Consider the following 20567-nt stretch of genomic DNA (forward strand, 5'->3'; position numbering starts at 1 on the left):
CTATGTACTGCGCAGGCCTCTGACTGGTAGGGAGATCCCTTCTCCTGCTTCATAGAGAGCTCATTTTATACCCTGCTGGATGGCTCTCCAGGGAGCCTGTTCTCAGTTATTCACAGGCGAATCCTATCAGAATCTGCCCCCACCATCTTTAAGGAGACACATGCAGGGATAGGTTGTTAGGTTAGATTTAGAGAACATAGCCCTAAGAGCCACATTAAAGAATTAGCTTCTCTTGCAATAATAAAGTCAGCCACTTATATTTCTTATGTTAATGAGACTGAAATATCACATGAGCTTCAAACCTCAATTATAATGCCCTTGAAGTGAAATTATCTGAAATTACTGCCATCGAGTAAACTTTGATGCATAGCGACCCCAGAGGATAAGGTAGGACTGCCCCTTTGGGTCTCCGAGGCTGTTAACCTCCTCTTTCTCTTGCAGAGCAGTTGGTGCTTTTGAACTAATGAACTAGTGGTTAGCAGCCCAATGTGTACAGGCGCCTTATGATAGTATTGTCTCTGTATTTTTCCACTCGTGTTGCTTCATTAATATCCAGTATAGAAAGTGTGTTTGGCTGTTAGCTGTGTCTAACCACTTGTTAAATGCTATAAAGCCATGGCTTGATGATTTGATTATAATGTTTGTTTAGATATTTGAGCTCAAACTGAATTTGTTTTTCCCCAGTTGCCCAGCAGGAGGCAGAACTGTTCAAGCGCTACAATGGAACACTGCCATTACCTGGAATACACCAAAGCCAAGATGCCTTGTGCACCTGTCCGAAGCTGCCTCATCAAGGCTCTTTCCAAATTGATGACTTTTCCCACACTGCAAACTCCTCATTGAAGATGCAGCAAGTGAAACAGAGGCTGGATTCCGTCACGGTGTGTTCAATTGGCGTATACATTTGAGAAGTTAGAAATCATTTCTAACTTGTTTTCCTCGGCCATGTCAATGCGTGCTAATTTAATGAAGTTGATGACCTAAAAGTAGGCTTTCCCATACATTCATAGTGCCTTGGTGGTGTGGTGCCAAGTTTGATTGCCACCCGCCTGGTAGGGCTTTCTACTCCTGTAAACAGCTGCAGTCGTAGAAACCCGCAGGGTGTCGCCGTGAATAAGCGTTGACTCCATGACGGCGGGTTTGGTTTGGTTTCTGAAGTACTTGTTCTAAAGGAACTAATTGCAGCAAACAAATCCATCATCCTCTTTTTTTCCCCAGTTCGCTCTGTAAGGCCAGCCCAGGACCTGCAAATGAGGGAAGGCTGAGAGCCAGTAAAGCACAGTTAGGATTTACCACACCACGTGCTTGCTATCCCCAGATAAAAGAGGAGTAACTCTGCCTTATCCTGCCCCGCCCCACTAGGAAGGTAGCTCGCAGGTTTAGGTGCTCCACTTCTGCATTCCCAGGGCCATGCAGGACCATTCCTGAGAAGACAGATAACATTTCTGCCTGCACTTTCTGCCCTGGCATTCAGACTTCTATATAACCTCACCTACTTCAGCGTGCATCGGAATCACCTGCTAGACTTTCTGAAACACATCAGTGAGCTCCAGCCCCGGGTGAATGAGCAGGTGTGGGTGGTATGAGATGTTGGATCCCAGACAAGCCCATGCTGCTGCTGCTGCTCCTGCTCCTGCTGCTGCTGCTGCTGCTCCTGCTCCTGCTCCTGCTGCTGCTGCTGGTGCTCCTGCTGCTCCTGGGGCCACCCTTTGAGAACAGCCGGTATCTACTTGTTCAACGTTCCAGCAGTAGGAAGGCCTTGATAAGCATAGGTTGGCTGCCCTCGGCTAAGCTCCTCCAGGGTGGTTCCAGGATTGTCCTCTTCCTAACTGCCCCTAGTCTGCAGGGATAATTTTCACTAAGTGTCATTAGATTTCGGTATACTTCTGAAACTTCCATGTTTAGGGACCAAAACCTTGCTTTCTCTGGCTATCCTGCTGTCTTCATTTCAGAGAGGTCAGTCTGTTCTGCCTGCTGGCGCCCACTCCTTTGGATTCTCTCTCTTGAAAGCCATAGCCACTGTTTTTCCTGTTTTTATATATTTATATATGAAAGAGCATTCTATAAGGAGTAATTGTACATTTAGAAAACATCCCAGCCCAGTCCAGATCAAGTGCAAAAGTCCGATATTAGCCCATCTGTCCAATAACAATCTATAAAGAAGTCTTCAGACTCACAAAGCACATGCAATGATGCCGAGTGCAGGAAGCTCACAGGCCAGTGGGTGGAAAGTCTGTGGGTCTGGGGGTGGTGTGAGCGTCTCTGAACGGCTTCTCCAACTCCAGGCCTCTAGCACAGCTCCGTGTGTCTTGGTGCAGGAATGTCTCGCGGGGAGTGAGCCATTTTCCCTGTTCTTAACCTGCCTTGTTGGTGTCCTGCTCCATAACTGAGACTCTCCTTCCTGCCTGCGTGCATCCAAACACTGTTAGCCTAGCAGCGACTACAACTTTAGGCGAGAATGCTCTCCCCCACCCCACCAGTCCCGCATACCTACGTTAGCCTCGTGAAATCTATTCCAACCACTTTATCTATAAAACTTTGTTAACTCAAACACTTTATTGAAAGTTTAAAGCCACTCCAAAGGCTACTAAAATGCTTGTACCTTGACCTCAAGTTGCATAGAGTTTTAGTAAGATCAAAAAGCAAAACTGACTGGCTCTGAATCAGTTCCTGCGCACCAGGAAAGGGCTGGTGACTGCGATGTACGACAGTCGTGCCCAGCGCTCCACGTGCACGTCCAACACGCGCGCTGCCTCTGCCCAGTAGCATGGCAGCGGTTGTGCCTGAGCGTTGCAGAAGGTGGTTTTCGCTTCCAAAAGTAGAGCCCGTGCTTCGGGCTTAATTCGAAAAAGCATATGCATAACCTTCTGTGTTCTCTTCTGAACCGCCAAATCTAAAATAACTACACATTTCTTTATGTAAACATATCTACGTAAGTTTGTCAAAAGTGCAAAACCTAATTTTTTAGTGTCTTGTGTGAATATCCCATGTGTAATTTTTCCCATGCTGAGTCTCTGCTCGTACAAAATTCTGTCAGAACTTCATATGTAAATAAGAGAAAGAAACTTGAAAGTTATTAAAGATAGAGTTGAAGCAAGAAAAAGTAGTGTTGGGCAAATTCTGGAGGGTTCTATGAACAAGAATGGTTAGCAATACAGAATTTCTTTGGAATAAATTCCTTTAAAAATAAAAAAACTAGACAGAGGATCAGAAATTATGCTTCAGCAAAACCACATTACATGAATGTCCAAATATACCAGAAATCAATTTGGCAGCTGCACATATTGACTGTGCAGCCTCAGTACAAAGGGGTAAATTTATCAGTGCCCACAGAAAGTGATAAATTTCTTTTTAGGGAGGGGGAATAGAGAAGATTAAATGCATTAAAGTAAAGAAGTTTAAAAAAAAGGAACCAAACTCATTGCCAATGAGTCAATACAACGTATTAGCTACCCGATATAGCAGTGGTTCTCAACCTGTGGGTTGTGACCCCCCTTTGCAGGTCAAACAACCCTTTCACAGGGGTCGTCTGATTCATAACAGTAGCAAAATGACAGTTATGAAGTAGCAACAAAAATAATGTTATGGTTAGGGGGGTCACCACCACATGAGGAGGTGGCTGAAAGGGTCGCGGCCTGAGGAAGGTGGAGCACCACTGCTGTAGAGGGCTTCCAAGACTGTAAATCCTTTGGAGAACAGACAGCTTCCTCTTCCTCCTGCAGAATGGCCAGTGTATTTGAACTGCCTGCCAACTTGGCCGGTAGCAACCCAATTTCAAGTCCAGTACCTCTAGAGCTCTTAAACTAGGCCTCTGTTGTGGCAGAGGTGAAAAAAAGTCTGAGGGTTTAATAACAGATGTCTACTTAATATTTTTTAAATCTAAAAAAATTAAATTAAAAAAAACCCTCCCAGCCATTGAGTCAGTTATGACTTCCAGTGACGTCATAGGACAGAGAAGAACTGCCCCTGTTGGTATTGAGTCCGGGACCCTTTACAGCGGCAGACAGCCTCACCTTCCTCCTAGGAGCAGCCCGTGGGTTCCAAATGCTGCCTTTCTTTTAGTCCCCTGTGTAACCCATCACACCAAATTGCAGTTCACTTTGCAACGGGAAAGTGGGGAGCTGACACTACCAAATATTAACTCAACTGCATAAACTAGAGTACTGATTTCAGAAGCTTAACTCCTATGACAGGGAGACAGGTGAAAATTGTAGTGACGGGTGCAGCTCTCCAGGGCCTGACTCTGGGCCTGAGCATAGGGGTAGCTTCATTCTGGGCCAGCTTGTGAGGCTAGGTAAGCGTGTTAAGCCTTATTTTTCTCGTATATAAAAGGGGCGGGAGTAAAAGAGAGAAAGAAAGAGCGTTTTAAGATCTATTCTAAAGTACAAAGCTGTCAATGATAGTATACTATCCATATCTCTGGAAAGTAAACCAGAAAAAATTAGAAGAATTTAACATTTACAGTCTGAAATTGATAAAACATTCAGCCAAGATGCATTGAGTGCATCAATAATTACTGGTAATTGGAAAGTTGGAAACGAAGAAGGATAAATAGTTGGGAAGCATGGCCTTGGCAAAAGAAATAATGCAAGAGATTGCATGATAGAATTTTGCAAGACTAATGACTTATTCATTGTAAATACTTTGTCAACAGCATAAAACACGGACCTCATCAGGTAGTCAAATTTATTCCTTCTGTGGAAAGAGATAATGGAGAAGCTCAATCTCAATAGTCAGAACAAGGCCAAGAGCCTCCTATAGACTAAACCATCAGTTGCTCCTGTACACTTTAAACTTGAAGGTGAAGAAAATTAGAACAAGTCTATGGGGGCCCCTCTTGAATTTAGAGGCCATCTGAAGAGCAGAGGTGACACACTGAACACTAATGAGCAAAAACCAGAAGAGCTGTGGGCTGGCATCACGGACATCATACATCATGCATTCAGAGAGCAAAGGGTCACTGGGGAGTCAGGAAAGAAGTAAAAGCTCACAATGAATGTTAGAAGAGACTCTGAAACTTTCTCTTGAACATAGAATAGCCAAAGCAAAAGAAAGAAATGAAGTAAACGAGCAAAAGGGAAAATTTCAGAGGGCAGCTTGAGAAGACACAGTCTTATAATGAAATGTGCAAAGACTTTAGGTTAGAAGATCCAAAGGGAAGAAAGCTCTCAGCATTTTGCCAGCTGAAAGAACTGAAGAAAAAATGCAGGCCTCGAGCTGCAATGTTGAAGGATTCTATAAGCAAACTAGCGAATGGTGCATAAAACATCAAAGAAGATGGAAAGAATGTAGAGAGCCACTGTACCAAAAAGAAACAGTTGGTGCTCAACAATTTGAAGAGTTAGTGTGATATCAGGAACTGCTGGTACTAAAGGAAGAAGTCCAAACTGCACTTAAGTCATTAGTTTAAAAAGATTCCAGGAATTGACAGAGACAGTTGAAATGTGTCCACACATGTATGCAGTGTTGATGGTGCTCACTGCTCTGTTCCAGAAATTTGAAAGACACCTACCTTGCCAATTCTGAAACAAAGTGATCAATCAGCATGCGGAATTTATTGAACAATGTCATAATATCTCATACTGGTAAAATTTTGCTGTAGATAATTAAAAAGGAAAAAGCCAGTTGCAATAGTGCTTCAACAGGAAACAGCCGGAAATTTAAACCAGATTGTTCAGAAAGGACAGGGAACTAGTGATATTGCTGACATCAGATGGATTTGGGCTAAAAGTGGAGAATACCGGAAAGGTGTTTATCTGAATTTTATTGATTATGCAGAAGTTCTGAATTCTATGGATTATACCAAATTACAAAAAATGTAGCAAAGAGTGAATTCCAGAACTCTTTATTGTAAGAATGTAGAACTGATACACAGGCCAAGGAGCCTTCATTCAAACAAAGGGGGTTATCTTTGGTTTACAATCAGGAAAAACATTCACCAAGGCTCTAGTCTTTCAACCATAGTTATTCATTCTGTATGCAGAGCAGATAATCCTAGAAGCTGATTAGCGTGAAGAAGAGATGACAGCATGATTGGAGGAAGACTGTCATATGCAGATAGCACAAGCTTGATTGTTGAAAATAAAGAGAACTTGAAGCACTTACTGATGAAAGTCAAATAGTACAGCCTTCCAGGTGGATTACATCTCAGCAAGAGAAAAACAAGTTCTCACAGCAGGACCAGTAAGCAACATTGTGATATGGATAAGTGCTCTCTCAAAAATTTCCTTTTACTTGGACCCACAATCAGCTCCCATGGAAGTTAACAGTCAAGAAATCTTATCACAGTGGGCAAAGCTACTGCACAAGACCGCTTGAAATTACTAAAGAAAACATGTCACGTTGACGACCAAGGTGCTCCTGACACAAGCCATGGTATGTGCTACACCCTCATGTTCATGGCAGAGCTGGAAAGTGGACCAGGAGGACTGAGGAAGAATTACTGTCTCTGAGTTAGGGTGTTGGCAAAGAATTTTGAGTGTGCCATGTGTCCCTGTGGGCTATAGCTGAGTTGGTGGCACCTAACAACAACATGGATTCCAGAATCAACCCATCTGTCTCGGAAGAAGTATAGCTGGAGTCCTCTTTAGAAGCAAGGATTCCGTGCCCTCCGGATACGACATAAGGAGGGGCCAATCTCTGAAGAAAGACAATACGTTTAGTAAAGTCGAAGGTCAGTAAAAGAAGATGATGACCCTCAGCAAGATGGATTGGTACAGTGGTTGCCACAGTGAGTTCAAGCTCAGACAGGTTGAGAAGATGGAGCGTGACTGGTTGTTTCTCTCGCTGTGCACAGTATCACTATGAATCAGAGTGACCTCTTAAGACACCGAATAGCAACAATCCTACAGAAGAAGATTATACGCTCCAGCAACTATTGATAACCAATATGTATTTAGGGAGCCCTGGTGGGAAGGCCCTCAATCTGAGGGGTGGACACAGTGGCTGCAACAGTGGGCTCAGGCATTGGAACAGTTGTGAGGATGGCGCAGGGCTGTGCCTGGTGTTTCATTCTGGTGTGTGTACGTGCTATGGCTTGGAACCGACTCCGTGCACCTGGGAATATAATAATATAATAAGTATTCGATTGTTAGTAATAACTGACCATCTATATTTGCTACTTGCCAAGTGATTTACATGTTTCGTTGTATTGAATCCTCAAAACCATCCGTCTGGTAGATGCTAATGTTGTCGCCATTTTATAGAAGAGGAAATCAAAGCTTACCCTGACCAACCTACCTCCCTAAGGTCATATAAATTGTAAGCTAGCACACAGCTAGTAATGTAGCACAGCTGGTAAGCCCTGGAGCTCAGATGCCAGCCAATCCTGTACCTGTGTCCACAGTGGATGATAGTATCCTTTAGACACAGCGTCTGTCTCTTAAAATTGGAGAAGAACACGGACATTTCCCTCTCCATTTTGTGTTGACCCCACATCCACATCAGTGTCTTTCTCGCTGTCAGCCATGCAGATGATAGGTGCTGGGTAGCCCTGCTTGCACATGGGCGTCCTTGGTGTCGTCGATGCAGCACAGCCTCAAAGCACCCACTGTGCATGGCACCTTCCTTCTTTTCCTCTTTGAAAAGTGACTGTTTGCTTGGCCTTGTCTCGCCAAAGGAAACTCGAGTTTGTTGTGCAGCTCCTTCGGGAGCGGTGAGTATTGGCACGGTGGGTGCACAGTGGACTTAACTATGGCAGTAATTCTGAGATGGCACAGCTCCTGGCAGGGGAACCTCTGGCCCCCTAAGTGGAAGTTGACTCGGCGGCGGCAGTGAGTTTTGGGGAGAGGGTTCTAGTGTAGAGTTGTGGTATTCATACCGAATCTATGGATGTGACATGTTTGGGAGAGACTGATGAAACCTACCAGACTGTGGCCCTGGGGGCTCTTCAAGCATGGAACTGAACTGAACCTGGGAACCAACTTTTAGCCAAACAATGGGCATCTCACTGCCACTGAGTTGATGCCGACTCTTAGTGACACTATAAGACAGGGTAGAACTGCCCAGTGAGTTTCTGAGACTGTAACTGTTGATGTGAGTAGAAAGCCCTGGCTTCCCTCAGAGTGGGCTGGTGGTTTCAAACCGCCGACCTTGCAATTAGTAGCCCAATGCGTGACCAGTATACCACCAGAACTGCTCTGAAGTGAATAATAACACCAGGGAGGAATGTACACCCCAGTCCAGTCAACTACACTCGACCAAAGGACAGCCCATGCCCAGAATCACAGGTCAGAACAGCAGAAGGAGCGGGACGGGGGGCGTGTATGGAGACAGGCAAACTGGGACCAAAGCTCCATAAGCTTTCACCTAATTACAATAATGAGTCAAATCCCCGCCCCAGAAAAGGGAAAAAACAAGTCTGTTTATCCAAACAATTTCTTTGGGGCCTCCTTCTAGCTCCTTGGAAACCATGCAGATGGACAGCTACTGCAGGGTGATCCAAGACAGAACAGCACTCTCGCACAGACTGATGACCATTGCTAGAAGACAAATGCCTAACGATTAACACGTCTGTTTGTCACCGAAGTGACAGTATGACTTGTTTCTTTCAGGAGGTGATACGAGCCTGCGCTGCAAAGGTAAGCCGCACGTGAAATGCTCAGCCTTAGTCGGGGTTGTGTCTCACCAAGGAAATGGATGCACCAGCCGGAGCGTTCACGGAGCCTGAGGAGAATTGAACCTGATGTGCGCTTTCCTTCTCTGAGTTCGCGGGTGTCAAGCTGCTCTCCACAGTGAAACCTGCGAGGGCCAGAGCCGGTGTCAGGCAGAAAACTGTCTTGAGAAGGAAAACTCAAAGCTACCCAACTTAGAGAGATCCGTAGAAAAGTGGTAAAACTGCTTCCTGCCTGACAAAGACAGGAGACTAGGGAGACGGTGGAAAACAAACCAGTCCCGCTGAGTCCCGTCCGTGTCAGGTTCTAGTATGATAATGAATTCTGAAGAGCAGTAAAGATATACATTTAGCAAGTAGATTTATATTTTGAAAGAGTTAGGAGCACTGCATCCCTCCTGTGATGTATTCTTGGTAAAGGACTAGAAGGAAATTCTATATGATACTTAATGTATGTGAGAGGCCCCAGTCCTGTGCCAGAGGGTGTGTGCGCTGAGGAGATTGAGTAAAGATTGCACACATGCAAGCTGTGTACTGATAGCAATAATATATTGTGATGCTGGTGCTCTTGATACCTTAGAAATGCCTTTCACTCTTATTATCTCATTTAACTAGAGGTACAGCAGTCCAGAGAGACAGATGTAATATTATTGTCCTCTAGGTTTAGAGTGGAGATGGCTGCGGTTTGGTGAAGTTACGTGCTGTACTGCCTAAGTTCTTTGCTGGGATTGCAAAGAAATTAATTTTAATATAAAAGAGTTGGAATGGCACCTTTTAGTTCTTCCCCTTTTCTTTCTTCTCCCAACATTTAGCTTAGTCATGAGACATAACTTTCATTCATCCGCGTGTTTATTTAGATCCAGAAACCACTCTTGGGCCCATAAACTAGGGGAAGCTCATGTCCCTCAAGGAATTGCAGCGTGGTTGAAAGACGTTCTTAGCACATAACAGATACTCTGAATTTCTTTGAAGAAATAATTGTGCAAATAATCACTTAAATTATAATTATATGCACCATAAAGCAGAAGAGTGAGACTTTTAGGGTGAAAAGAACTGCACTGTTTTTTAATGTCTACAAAGACCGCTTCACAGAATGTCAGTGTCATGGGAAATACTTCATTTCAGCCGGTAGGCCCCTGCTGCCACGTGCCAGGCGTTCGGAATACAGAAGTAAGTAGGCTATTGTCTATTTCCTCATGGGGCATCTTACAGGAGGAAGCATGCCAAAAGCACTGGGCTTACCCCATCACTGAGCTGTCCAGTATCAGTCAGGACCCATCACTTTTTTACCTAATTATCACAAGTGAGCAGGATATGGAATATAGACAAGGGGAAGGAAGACGGGGGCAAAAAGAGAACAAGCTGTGTTCTGACTGGGGCTGCAGATGTTCAGGAAACCTGTTCCTGATAGCAATGATTGGTGTAATGATTGTAGCTCCAAGATTACTACATCTTCTGCACTCTGCTTAGTGTATAAAACTGGAGGCAAGAAATTAAGTTATTCTCTGGTTGGCAGTTCAGAACCATTTCTCTTTATTGTAGCAAGCATGATGCATACCATCCTTTTGCAATGGTGGCCGACTGTACAAAGAATAAAAGGTTTTCACGTATTTGCAAGGGCTTTCTGGAGAAGACCCTCCAGTAAGCACCGGCCTAGAGCCCCAGGACCTAACAAATACTGAATGCTTGCTTCAAAGAAAGCTGCATGTGTGGAAATTAATCTAGATCTTGAATGATTAATACTCTCGGTGTCTTTGTGTTTTTAATAAAATAACAGTTATTCACATACCATAGTGTCTGCCAATTTAGAATGTAAAGGTCGGTGGTTCTTAGTAAAGTTCTGTACCTATCACCACATTCACTTTGGGAACATTTTTCCACCCCCTCAAAAAGAAAAAAATCCCATACCGGCTAGCAGTCATTTTCCATTCTTTTTGCCCTTTTATACAGAACTTTCATATGTACCACCTAACTCCTGGCTACCATTAAATATGCTTTGTACCTAGTCTGGATATATCATATGTGTAGAATCTGGATATATCATCCAGAATCCTACACCATGATTAATCTAGATCTTGAATTATTAATCTCAAAATAAAAACTATGTTTTCTTTTATAGTTAATCATATTTATATGGCTTTTCAGCTTAGAATAAAGTTTCTCCCTTCATGCAGTAGCACATATCAGTACTACTCTTTATTGATGGATCATATTCTGTTTTATCCATCGATATGGTTGGTACTTAATATTTATTCATTCATCATTTGATAGACCTTTGGGTAATTCTCATTATTTAGCTATCAAGAATAACACTTTGGGCATTCTTGTGCACCGTTAGTATGGACATAGGCTTGCATTTCTCTAGAGTTTTTATGGAGAGTAGAACTTCTAGGTCAGAAGGAAGCCCTGTGGTTAGCATGCGAGGGCATGCCCCATGTTTCCAGAAGTGGGTGCACCGTTTTAACATTCCAGCAGCAACCTAAAAGAGTTCTAATTTCTCCACATCCTAGCAACACTTGCCCCTTCTTTGAATCCAGGCCATGTTTTTGTGCTTTTAAAGTCTCACGCATGTTTTATGAACTTTTTTTGAACATGTATGAAGTGTCTACAGTTGTTTTCCTGTATCTTGGGGTACAACAGTGAATGAGAACATTTTATTGTAGGGATACCAACAAGTAGCAAAGCAAGATCATTTCAGCTAATAAGTGATAAAAAGAAAATAAAATAGCCCCACGCAACAAGGACCACTAGTGTGTATCAGTTTGTTACAGAGGTGGCTTGTGTTAGAAAGCCAAAAAGGCAGAACGCACTCAGCAAATCTTAAACTGAAAAAAAAAAAACTCAAGCCTCAAGTTGCAACATTGAATGATTCTATGGGACAAATACCGAATGATGTGGGAAGCATCGAAGGAAGATGGAAGGAATACACAGTCACGGCACCTTACGAACTAGTCAACATTCAACCATTTTAAGAGGTAGCCAATGATCACGAACCAGTGGTGCTGAAGGAAGAAGTTCAAGCTGCACTAAAAGCATTAGCCAAAAACAAGGGTCCAGGAATCGATGGAATGCTAATTGAAATGTTTCACAAGTTGATGGAGCAATGGAAGGAAGAAATTGTCAAGACAGCTACTTGGCCAACTGACTGGAAGAGATCTATCTGTGTTTGTACTCATTACAGAGCAAGGTGAATCAACAGAACACTCCATTTAATAGATCAATATCATTAATCTCATATGCAAGTTAAATCTTGCTGAAGATCATTCAACAATGGTTGCAGTAGTACATTGACAGGGAGCTGCCAGTGGTGCAGCCACACTAAGAATAGGATATGGAACAAGGGACATCATTACTGACGTCAGATGGAGCTTAGATACCAGAAAGATAGTTACGTGTGAATTATTGATTACAAAAAGGCATTCGATTGTATGTGGACCATAACAAACTGGAAACCTTGAGAAGAATGCGAATTCCAGAAAACTCAGCGTGCTCATGCTGAACCTGTGCATGGATTAACAGGCAGTCGTGCAAACAAGAGAATGCGGCCTGATTTAAAATTAGAAAAAGTGTGTGCCAGGGTTGTATCTTCTCACCATACTTATTCAATCTTACTGAGAAAATAATGATAGAAGCTAGATTATATGGAGAAAAACGAGGCCTCAGCATTGGAGGAAGGGTTATGCACATGACACTACTTTGCTTGCTAAAAGGAAAAAGATGCTGAAGCACCTGCTGATGAAGATCAACGATTGCGGCCTTCAGTATGGAGGTAAAGGAAACCAAACACTCGCCACTGGACCAGTATGTAAGAAAATAAATGGAGAAAAGATTGACTTTGTCAAGGATTGCATCTTACTTAGCTCCTCAGTCAATGCTCATGGAATTACAGCCAGGACATCAAACAATGCATGGCATTGGGTAAGATACTGCACAAGGCCTCTTTCAAGTGTTGAAAGAGTGCTTTTACTTGGGGGAGTAATGTGCTCCTGACCCAAGCCATGGTATTGTCAAATGCCTAATAGTCATGTGAAAGTTAGACATTGAATGAGGAAGACTAAAGAAGAATTGGTGCATCTGATTTATGTTGCTTGCAAGAGTACTTGACGTGCCATGAACTGCCAAAAGAACAAACAAGTCTGTCTTGGAAGAAGCGCAGCCAGGATGCTTCTTAGAAATGCGGATGGCAAAACTTCATCTGTCGAACTTTGGCTGTGTTATCAGGAAAGATCAGTCTCTGGAAAGGATATACTTGGTAGAGCAGAGGGCAAAGGAAAAAGAAGGTCCTGGATAAGATGGGTTGACTCAGTGGCTGCAACAAATGGACACAAACAGAAGAACAGTTGTGAGTCCGGCACAGGACTGGATGGTGTTTTATTTTGTTGTGCTTAGGCTTCCCATGAAACAGACTCAGTGGCACGTAGCAACAACAACGTGAAAAAGGAAGCCTTCCCTCAGGGTGATCAGAGAAGGCTTTTCTAAGATAAACACTTTAGAGCAGCGCTTCTCAACCTGTGGGTTGTAACCCCTTAGGGCGTAGAATGACCCTTTCACGGGTTGCCTAAGGCCATCAGAAAACACATCTTTCCAATGGTCTTAAGAACGGAGACACCACTCCTCTCTCTGTCTCCAGGTGGGTCTGCCCACATGCAGGTACGCCCACACGAGTACCCAGCGTGAAGACTGTTACACCATGCTTCAAGACAAAGTTTCATTTATTCGTCATTAGAAATTATTTCACAGCATATAACTACATATTGTTTGTGACAAATCATTATGCTTTAATTACATTCAACTTGTAACAGTGAAAATACATCCTGCATATCAGATATTTACATGGCGATTCATAACAGTAGCAGAATTACAGTTGTGAAGTAGCCATGAAAATTATTTTATGGTCGGGGGTCACCACCACATGAGGAAGTGTATTAGGAAGACTGAGAACCGCTGCTCTAGAGGGAGTCTTGTGTTCTGGAAAAGTCCTCATTAAACAATAAAACTAGCAAGAGCAGGAAAAAAAGGACTACTTAAACAGTATAGGTAGCAAATAGAAAGAGTATTTCTTGACTGAGCTGGCCAGATGATCAGGAGACAAATCGTGCCAGGCTTTATAAAAGGGTCTTGTAGCTGTATTAAGGAATTAAGACTTTGATATTAATTGTGGATAGTAAGCCATCAGAGATGTGAAGCAAGGGGGGCTATTAAGAACACTCCCTGGCAGAGGTTAGTTAGGAACCTGACAGTTGAGGCAGGAAGGAATAGCACCTAGGACAGTGGTAGTGAAGAAGCATGGAATGGACATATTTAGATACATTTTAGAAGTAGAGCCATTAAGGACGTGGTGGACTGGATACAATAGACATGATATGATAGACATGAAGGAAAGGAGAAATTAAAAACATCTTTTTTTCCCCAGCAATTATATGGAAGCTGATGTGCTGTTTAATGAAATCAAGCCTTCTAGAGTACAAGAAGCTGTTTTTTTTTAATTGCTGGAATTTTAATATGAGTATGGCTGTTAGACATATAATTGGAAATGTGAATCATTCGTTAGGGGTGGTGTGAAGACTAAGCGTGGAGATCACGTGTTCAGCTGCCATGGTGGTTGACACCCTAAGGGAGGCAGTATAGCTAAATCCCTGAGGTACTGGTCCAGGAGAGCTCAGGGCGCCTTCGTTTGTTTGAAGAAGGAGGGGTTGTAAACCCTGTCTCATACTGCTCAGAAAGTAAGTATGATGAAGACGGAGTTCTTCGTTATGTTTGACAAGATGGTTGGAATGGGTTACTATGAAAAGAGCTTTCTCTTTAGGTGGTAAAGACCAAAGCACAAGTGTAGGGGGTTCAAGGTGGAATGGGAATCTTAGAAAGCAAGACCTACAAATAATAGGTCGATGATGAGAAGCAGAATAGGAGCTGGCGAGGAATACTAGATGGGAATCATTAAAGCATTTTTGCTGGTGGACGTAATTGGGTGGTGATGGAAAAGTTGATAATATGGTGCAAAGGTAGTAGTTACTGAATTCGAGTTCTGGAAGAATGTAAGAGGGGAGGTGATCCTGAATAATAGTAGACATACTGGACTTAAGGAAATCTTCATCCCGTCTAATAAGTGACGTAGTCAGATGCTGTAGGGAAATAGAGACTTGAGGACAGGAAAATGGAACAGTTATTTCCAGCAAAAACAAAATAATAATAAACATAGAAGACATCCTGTGTTCTGTTGCTCGCGTTACTATCCACTCTTCACCACATCCTTATGCCTGTGCTTCTAAAATGAACCCAAATCTGTCCATTCTCTGCATCTTTCCTACCACCCTAGCCTACCACTTCCTCTTCCGTTAGTATCAGGTTCCTAACTGATCTTTTCCTGATTCCTTTCAGAGCCATTCATTCTCATTTGATGATAGGAATATGATTGTTTCCGAGATAATAATTGGTTTTGGAAGCCTTGCATTGCCCTGAAGTATAATAGCCCCAGAATGTCTAAATATGAACTTATTTCAACTCACTGCCATTGGGGTGGTTCTAACTCATGTGACCAGCTGAGCTAGGTTAGACCTGCCCCTGTGGGTTTCTGAGATTGTAACTCAGGACTAGAACGCTTTGTCTCCTCACACAGAGTGTGTTTGGTAGTTTCAAAATGCTGACCTTGTATTTAGCAGCCCAGCACTTACCACTATGACACCCTGGCTCCTACTTTATGCTATTTCTTGCGGTTTTGTTTGTTTGTTTGTTTGTTTTTAGAGAAAGAGCATTTATTAGGGCTGAGTTGAAGGATATCAGAAATGTTTTTTTTATCATGCCAATGATAAAAATAAATTGATATCGGAATGGAAGAGGTATTTCCAGGTTTTTTTTAAAGGTTTTGTTCATTTGTTTTTTCTAAGTTGTATTAAACACTTGCCATTTCAACATTCTAATGGCCAGTGACCATTAAGTTTATCATGTTATGTAACTATTACCACTATTAGTTTCCAGAATTTTTATCTGCCTTATCAGAAGGTCAGTCTCCCTGCCCCCCACCCCCTAGCAATGGAGAAAGAGCAATAGATTCAGTGTCACTAATTAGATGATTCAGTGTCACTATCAGAGATGAGTCCCAAGACAACTAGTGAATAGTGATAATGTTTCCTTGTGAAAGTAAAAAACAGGGCAAAAGTTAGTTTAGTTCTGAACTTACTGATCAGAAGAGTTTTCAGCTCAAAAAATGTGAGTACAGCCGAAGAGGCATAGATGGAAACACATGGCATTGCCTGGGGTAGCCGTGTGTAAGAAGAGGGCCAGGGAAACAGCACGTATGAAGTGGCTGGACACAGTGGAAAGAACCACGAGAAGGGGGTCTCCAAGAAACACACAAGGAGGGGGGTGGGCAGCCTCATGTCAGAAAGCTAGATCAAACTCTGGAATTTGAGCATTGCAAATTCTTAGTAACCTTAAATTCTGATTTGGTGTTTAATGATAGAGAAAAGATGTATTATATATAGTTCATTTAGGAATGAGAAGTTGAAGTATAAAATGTATGGGCAGTAGTGGTTGTATGTGTTTGTTTTAATTTCACATGGAGTTGGGTTTTTAAAAAAATATTATTATTGGCATATGTCACATGCCATACAGTTTAATTGTCATTCATACTAAGAAGAGTTGTGCAGTCATCCCCACAATCCAATTGAGAACATTTTCTTCTGCTCTTTGCTGTTAGCTCCTCATTTTCCCCCAACCCTCCCTACCATGCCCCTAGGTAATTATTAACCCATTACTCTCTCTATAGATGGACCCATCCTACAAGGCATATACAGAAAATCATACAAACCAAGACAAGGAACAGCAGAAAAAACTTCAATTGAAAATAAAGCAGAAAACATTAAAAACTGAAACGACTTTAGAATGGGTCCAAAGGGAGTTAAAATGCTAAGGTGGTATGTTTTGCCATAACTACCAGATATACTCATGTATAAGCCGAGTTTTTCAGCACATTTTTAAGGGAGTTATTGTGGTAAAATTAGGCGCCTCAACTGATATTCGGGTTGGTTTATACTTGAGTATATACGGTACATCTACCATGATCAGCTTTACAATACCCTCTATCTGATAACCAGGCTAGTCACACCCCTGGACTAGATAGTCAGAGGAGATTCACCAGAGGCTTGATCCATGGAGGGACCTGGCAAATGGATTTGAGATTTCCAACTGTCACCCATCCCCTTTTGCAAACCAGGTATTCAGAATTTAAGCTCTGATACCATTCCCTCCTTTGCATTTGAATTCTATTATCTACAATCCTTAGGTCACACCAGCTAGTATGCCTCTTCCATATGGACTTAGTTGGAGGCTCACTTAGGAGTCAGGCTTTTAATGAACCTTAAGGAAATTGTGGAATCGGGATGAGAGGTGTTGGTTTTTTATTTGCTGTTTATTTTTATACTAAATTAGAAAGTTCTACTCTCAAAGCCTGCAAGACAAAGATGAAGCTGTTTCCTCTTGTGAAGATTCACGGCCTTGGAAACCTAAAAAGCAGTTCTGCTCTATCCCACAAGGTTACTGTGGCAGTGGTTAATGCTTACTGCCAAAGGTCTCAGGTTTGTGCAGCTTAGTCTTGGCTATTACCAAGGGTTAATGGTTAAATCTATCCAGTCACCACTGTGGAAGAAAGGCCCAGAAAGCCCTGTGGAGTACAATTCTACTCTGAAACAGGCGGAGCCACCGGAGTTGGAATCAACTCTAGAAAGAGGTTTGGTTGGTGTTACGGCCTAGGAGAAACTAGCCACAAGAGATTTTGAGAGTACATTTTGGAAGAACCTTAAGGAAATCCCCACAGGAATGGATAAAGAGATAATAAACGACACACCTTTCCTTGACATTAGAAGAAAGGAGAAGGCCGATGAGGGGATTCAGAAGGGTCACCACCAAATTTCCTCCGTCAAGTGTGGGAATGTGCTAAGAGCACAAGGAAGTAAAGGTTTGGGGAAAACCAAGCTGCATTCAGGTGAATTTGTCTTTCCCTAAAAGCTGGCTAGATGATTTGAAGTTAAGTTGGACTAGATACTATTTTGAGCTTCACGAAAGAGAATAAAAAATGAATTAAAAATATCAGAGGTCCAAAAATTGTTGACTAAATATTGCAAAATAAAACTTCTTAATGACTCATCCAGATTGGGATTCTGGTTTTAGTTCGGGCAGCCGTGATGAAATGACTTGGGATGAGGCATGGGCATTTTTTTGCCACCTCCCCAGGGTTTCTGCCTGATCTCTCCCTTGACGAGCCCCAGCGCGTAGGGAAGACATCTGCCAGCCCGGAGGTCCTGTTGGCATGGGCATGACTTTGGAGACCGTGGCCCTCACTCCGGCACTTTGTTCCTGAACACTGGCCTGGTGGTTGGGACCGTGGACGTAGGGTGCCACACGGTGCGGCTGGAGTGTTTTCTTCGGCAAAGTGGAAACCTGTATGGTTTTCAGAATTCGTGGGGAAATGGACTGTGGAAAGAAGGCTGAGGAGAGTTTGAACATCGAACTGGATAAACTGTTTTATTTTTGGTTAAACTTTAAAACCAGTTTGAATTGACCTCACAGCATAAAACATCAAAAGCATTTCTGCTTGAGGGACATATAGCACATGAGCTGTAATCAGCAAAGGTGATTAGATTTGCAAGTGTGTATGAAAATAAGGGCTCTATCTCCAAGGTTTTAAAACATAAACTAATTACTGAAAGGGAAGCAGACTGTTCAGTTGTCGTTCATTCCATGTATTGCTGTGACAATGAGGACTTGAATATGAAAATTAACCTCTTCCTGGAGAGTTAATGTTTGCATATGTTGCAGAGAGCTGGCATCCCTTAATGGAGCAGGGAAATCAGTTTCTTGGCTGGAATTCTAGGTGTTGGGGGGAAGGGGTTCTCCTTATTTTCCCCTATTATAAATTGTATTGAATTTTTTATGCATTAAGTGTTCCTCAATATGGAGATATTAAACTGACTTTGGCAGACTGTGGTTTTTGCATGAAGCAAGCAGCAATGTGTGTTGTGAAAAGAGGGCAGCTTGGTGTAGGGCAGACTATCTTAGCCAACCTTTCTGTTGTTGTAAAATTATTAAGCAATTCTCTTCCACAGCATATATTACAAAAATAGATATTGCTTCACTCAATTTAATGGTTATTATTAATTTTCTTCCTCTAGATGAAGGAGTGCATATGTGTAAGTAAGTTTTAGAACTGCTAAGAGCCCTAATTTAAAATCATGACGACAATTAGCAGTTATCCTGGTACATTAAGGTGGATTTATCTACCCTATTAAGTTGCCAGTCATCACTTTATGAATATTTGAATAGTCCCCAAAGAAATTTGTCCAGAAACAGAAGCGTAAAAATTCTGAGAAAGAGCATGTCATTTTTGATAATAGAACCTAAAAAAAAAAAAATCACACATTGAGTCAGACCTCCCTAACCACTCTGATTTCCACTGCTCCTTAGGGTTTCCCAATCTTTCAAGTGCAGAAAGCCTCATCTTTCTCCTACAGAGCAGCTGATGGGTTTGAACTGAGGACCTTGTGGTTAGCAGTCTTACACTTAACCCACTATTCCACCAAGGGTCCTTTTAGATCATCGGTTTTTCAAAAAGACAAAACAGCTTTTATTTCCACAGAATTAACTGTTTCAGCAAAGGCACCTGTCTTATTTTAGCCCCTTTTACAGATCTCTCACCAGTAACTTGCCAATGTGGAAGACTGACAGGCTGTGTGTGCGCCTCTGCTTACACCTGGACTATTGCTCCCCATTTCAAAATGCATGGTTTGACATGTAGGACAAAAAATCTTCAAGAACACAGAAGTAAAACTGAAATAGGATTCTAAAAAGAGAAGTGGATTAAATAGTTAAAGTTACTAGTAAATAAGTCACTTTATATATAGTACTTCCATTTAAAAGCATAGCCCTCTGAACATTTTACTGCATCATGCTACTACTACCTTAACAGCTCCTAAGTGATTACCTTTAAGCACAAAGTTCATGGGAAAAATCCATTATCTTTTCATCCCATTCTGCCATGAATTTCTTGAAGCCTCTCACTAGTATTTTTGTAAGGAACTTTGCTTTCCTTTGATTATAAAACAGTCAGAAAACAAACTCTGCCTTGCGGTTGATTCCCACTCAGTGAGCCTGTGGGTTTCTGAGATGTAGATCTTACAGGAGCAGACAGCCTGGTCTTTCTTCTGTGGAAAGGCTGATGGGTTTAGAACGCTCACCCTGTGGTCAGCAGCTCAATGTGCACACACACACACACACACACAATCACACACATACCACCAGGGCACCATCCTTTGGCTATAGAACCTATTCAGTCATTTCTTATTTGGTATGCTGTTCAGTGCAGTATGGTATGTAATTGTAGTAATATCAATTTCCCTTCATTGCTGCTGACGTACACGGGCAGTGTGCACCTAAAGACAGCATCTGTCTGAATCTTGTAGATGTAACGTTACTGCAGCCTTATTTTACCTACTACTAAAAGTAATCAGCCTACATTTGGAGAAGTATTTAATGATGTTTCCTAATAGAACTGCAAAAACTGGGCAGTTTTTTACCTTGACACCTGTGGGTTTTTGAGACTGACTCTGTATGGGAGTGGAAAGCTTCAGCTCGCTCCCTGGAACAGCTGTCGGATTTCAACTGCGGACCTTGCAGTTAGCAGTGCAGCGTGTAACCTCTACGCCATCGGGGTTCTTGGAACTACTTTGTAAACTATTTTTTATGAGATGACATTGTCACTTGAGTTTTATATACTTGAAAACAATATAGTCTTTTAACCAATTGATGTTATCCCCAAGTATGCAACGACAACAAAAAATACTTTACTCCAAGACAAAAATGAGATGTACCACTTGCTATCAGTACTGCTTGAGAGAGGTACTCACAAACCTTATTATATAAATAATGTAAGATAAGGGGCGGTATCTGTGACAGAAAACCAAAA

General features: G+C 42.2%; 1 protein-coding gene across 3 annotated transcripts in view; it reads left to right on the plus strand.

Moving 5' to 3' along the window:
* AHI1 (Abelson helper integration site 1) overlaps positions 1–20567 on the plus strand; it is a 187122-nt gene that overhangs the window by 68511 nt on the left and 98044 nt on the right. For all 3 annotated transcript variants that reach the window (XM_075554499.1, XM_075554501.1, XM_075554502.1), the window contains exons 18-19: positions 685–881; positions 8553–8579. In XM_075554499.1, coding sequence (XP_075410614.1) covers positions 685–881; positions 8553–8579 — 224 coding nt within the window. The remainder of the gene's footprint in view (positions 1–684; positions 882–8552; positions 8580–20567) is intronic.

Source organism: Tenrec ecaudatus, chromosome 7, assembly GCF_050624435.1.
Source record: "Tenrec ecaudatus isolate mTenEca1 chromosome 7, mTenEca1.hap1, whole genome shotgun sequence".
NCBI classification, from domain to species: domain Eukaryota; kingdom Metazoa; phylum Chordata; class Mammalia; order Afrosoricida; family Tenrecidae; genus Tenrec; species Tenrec ecaudatus.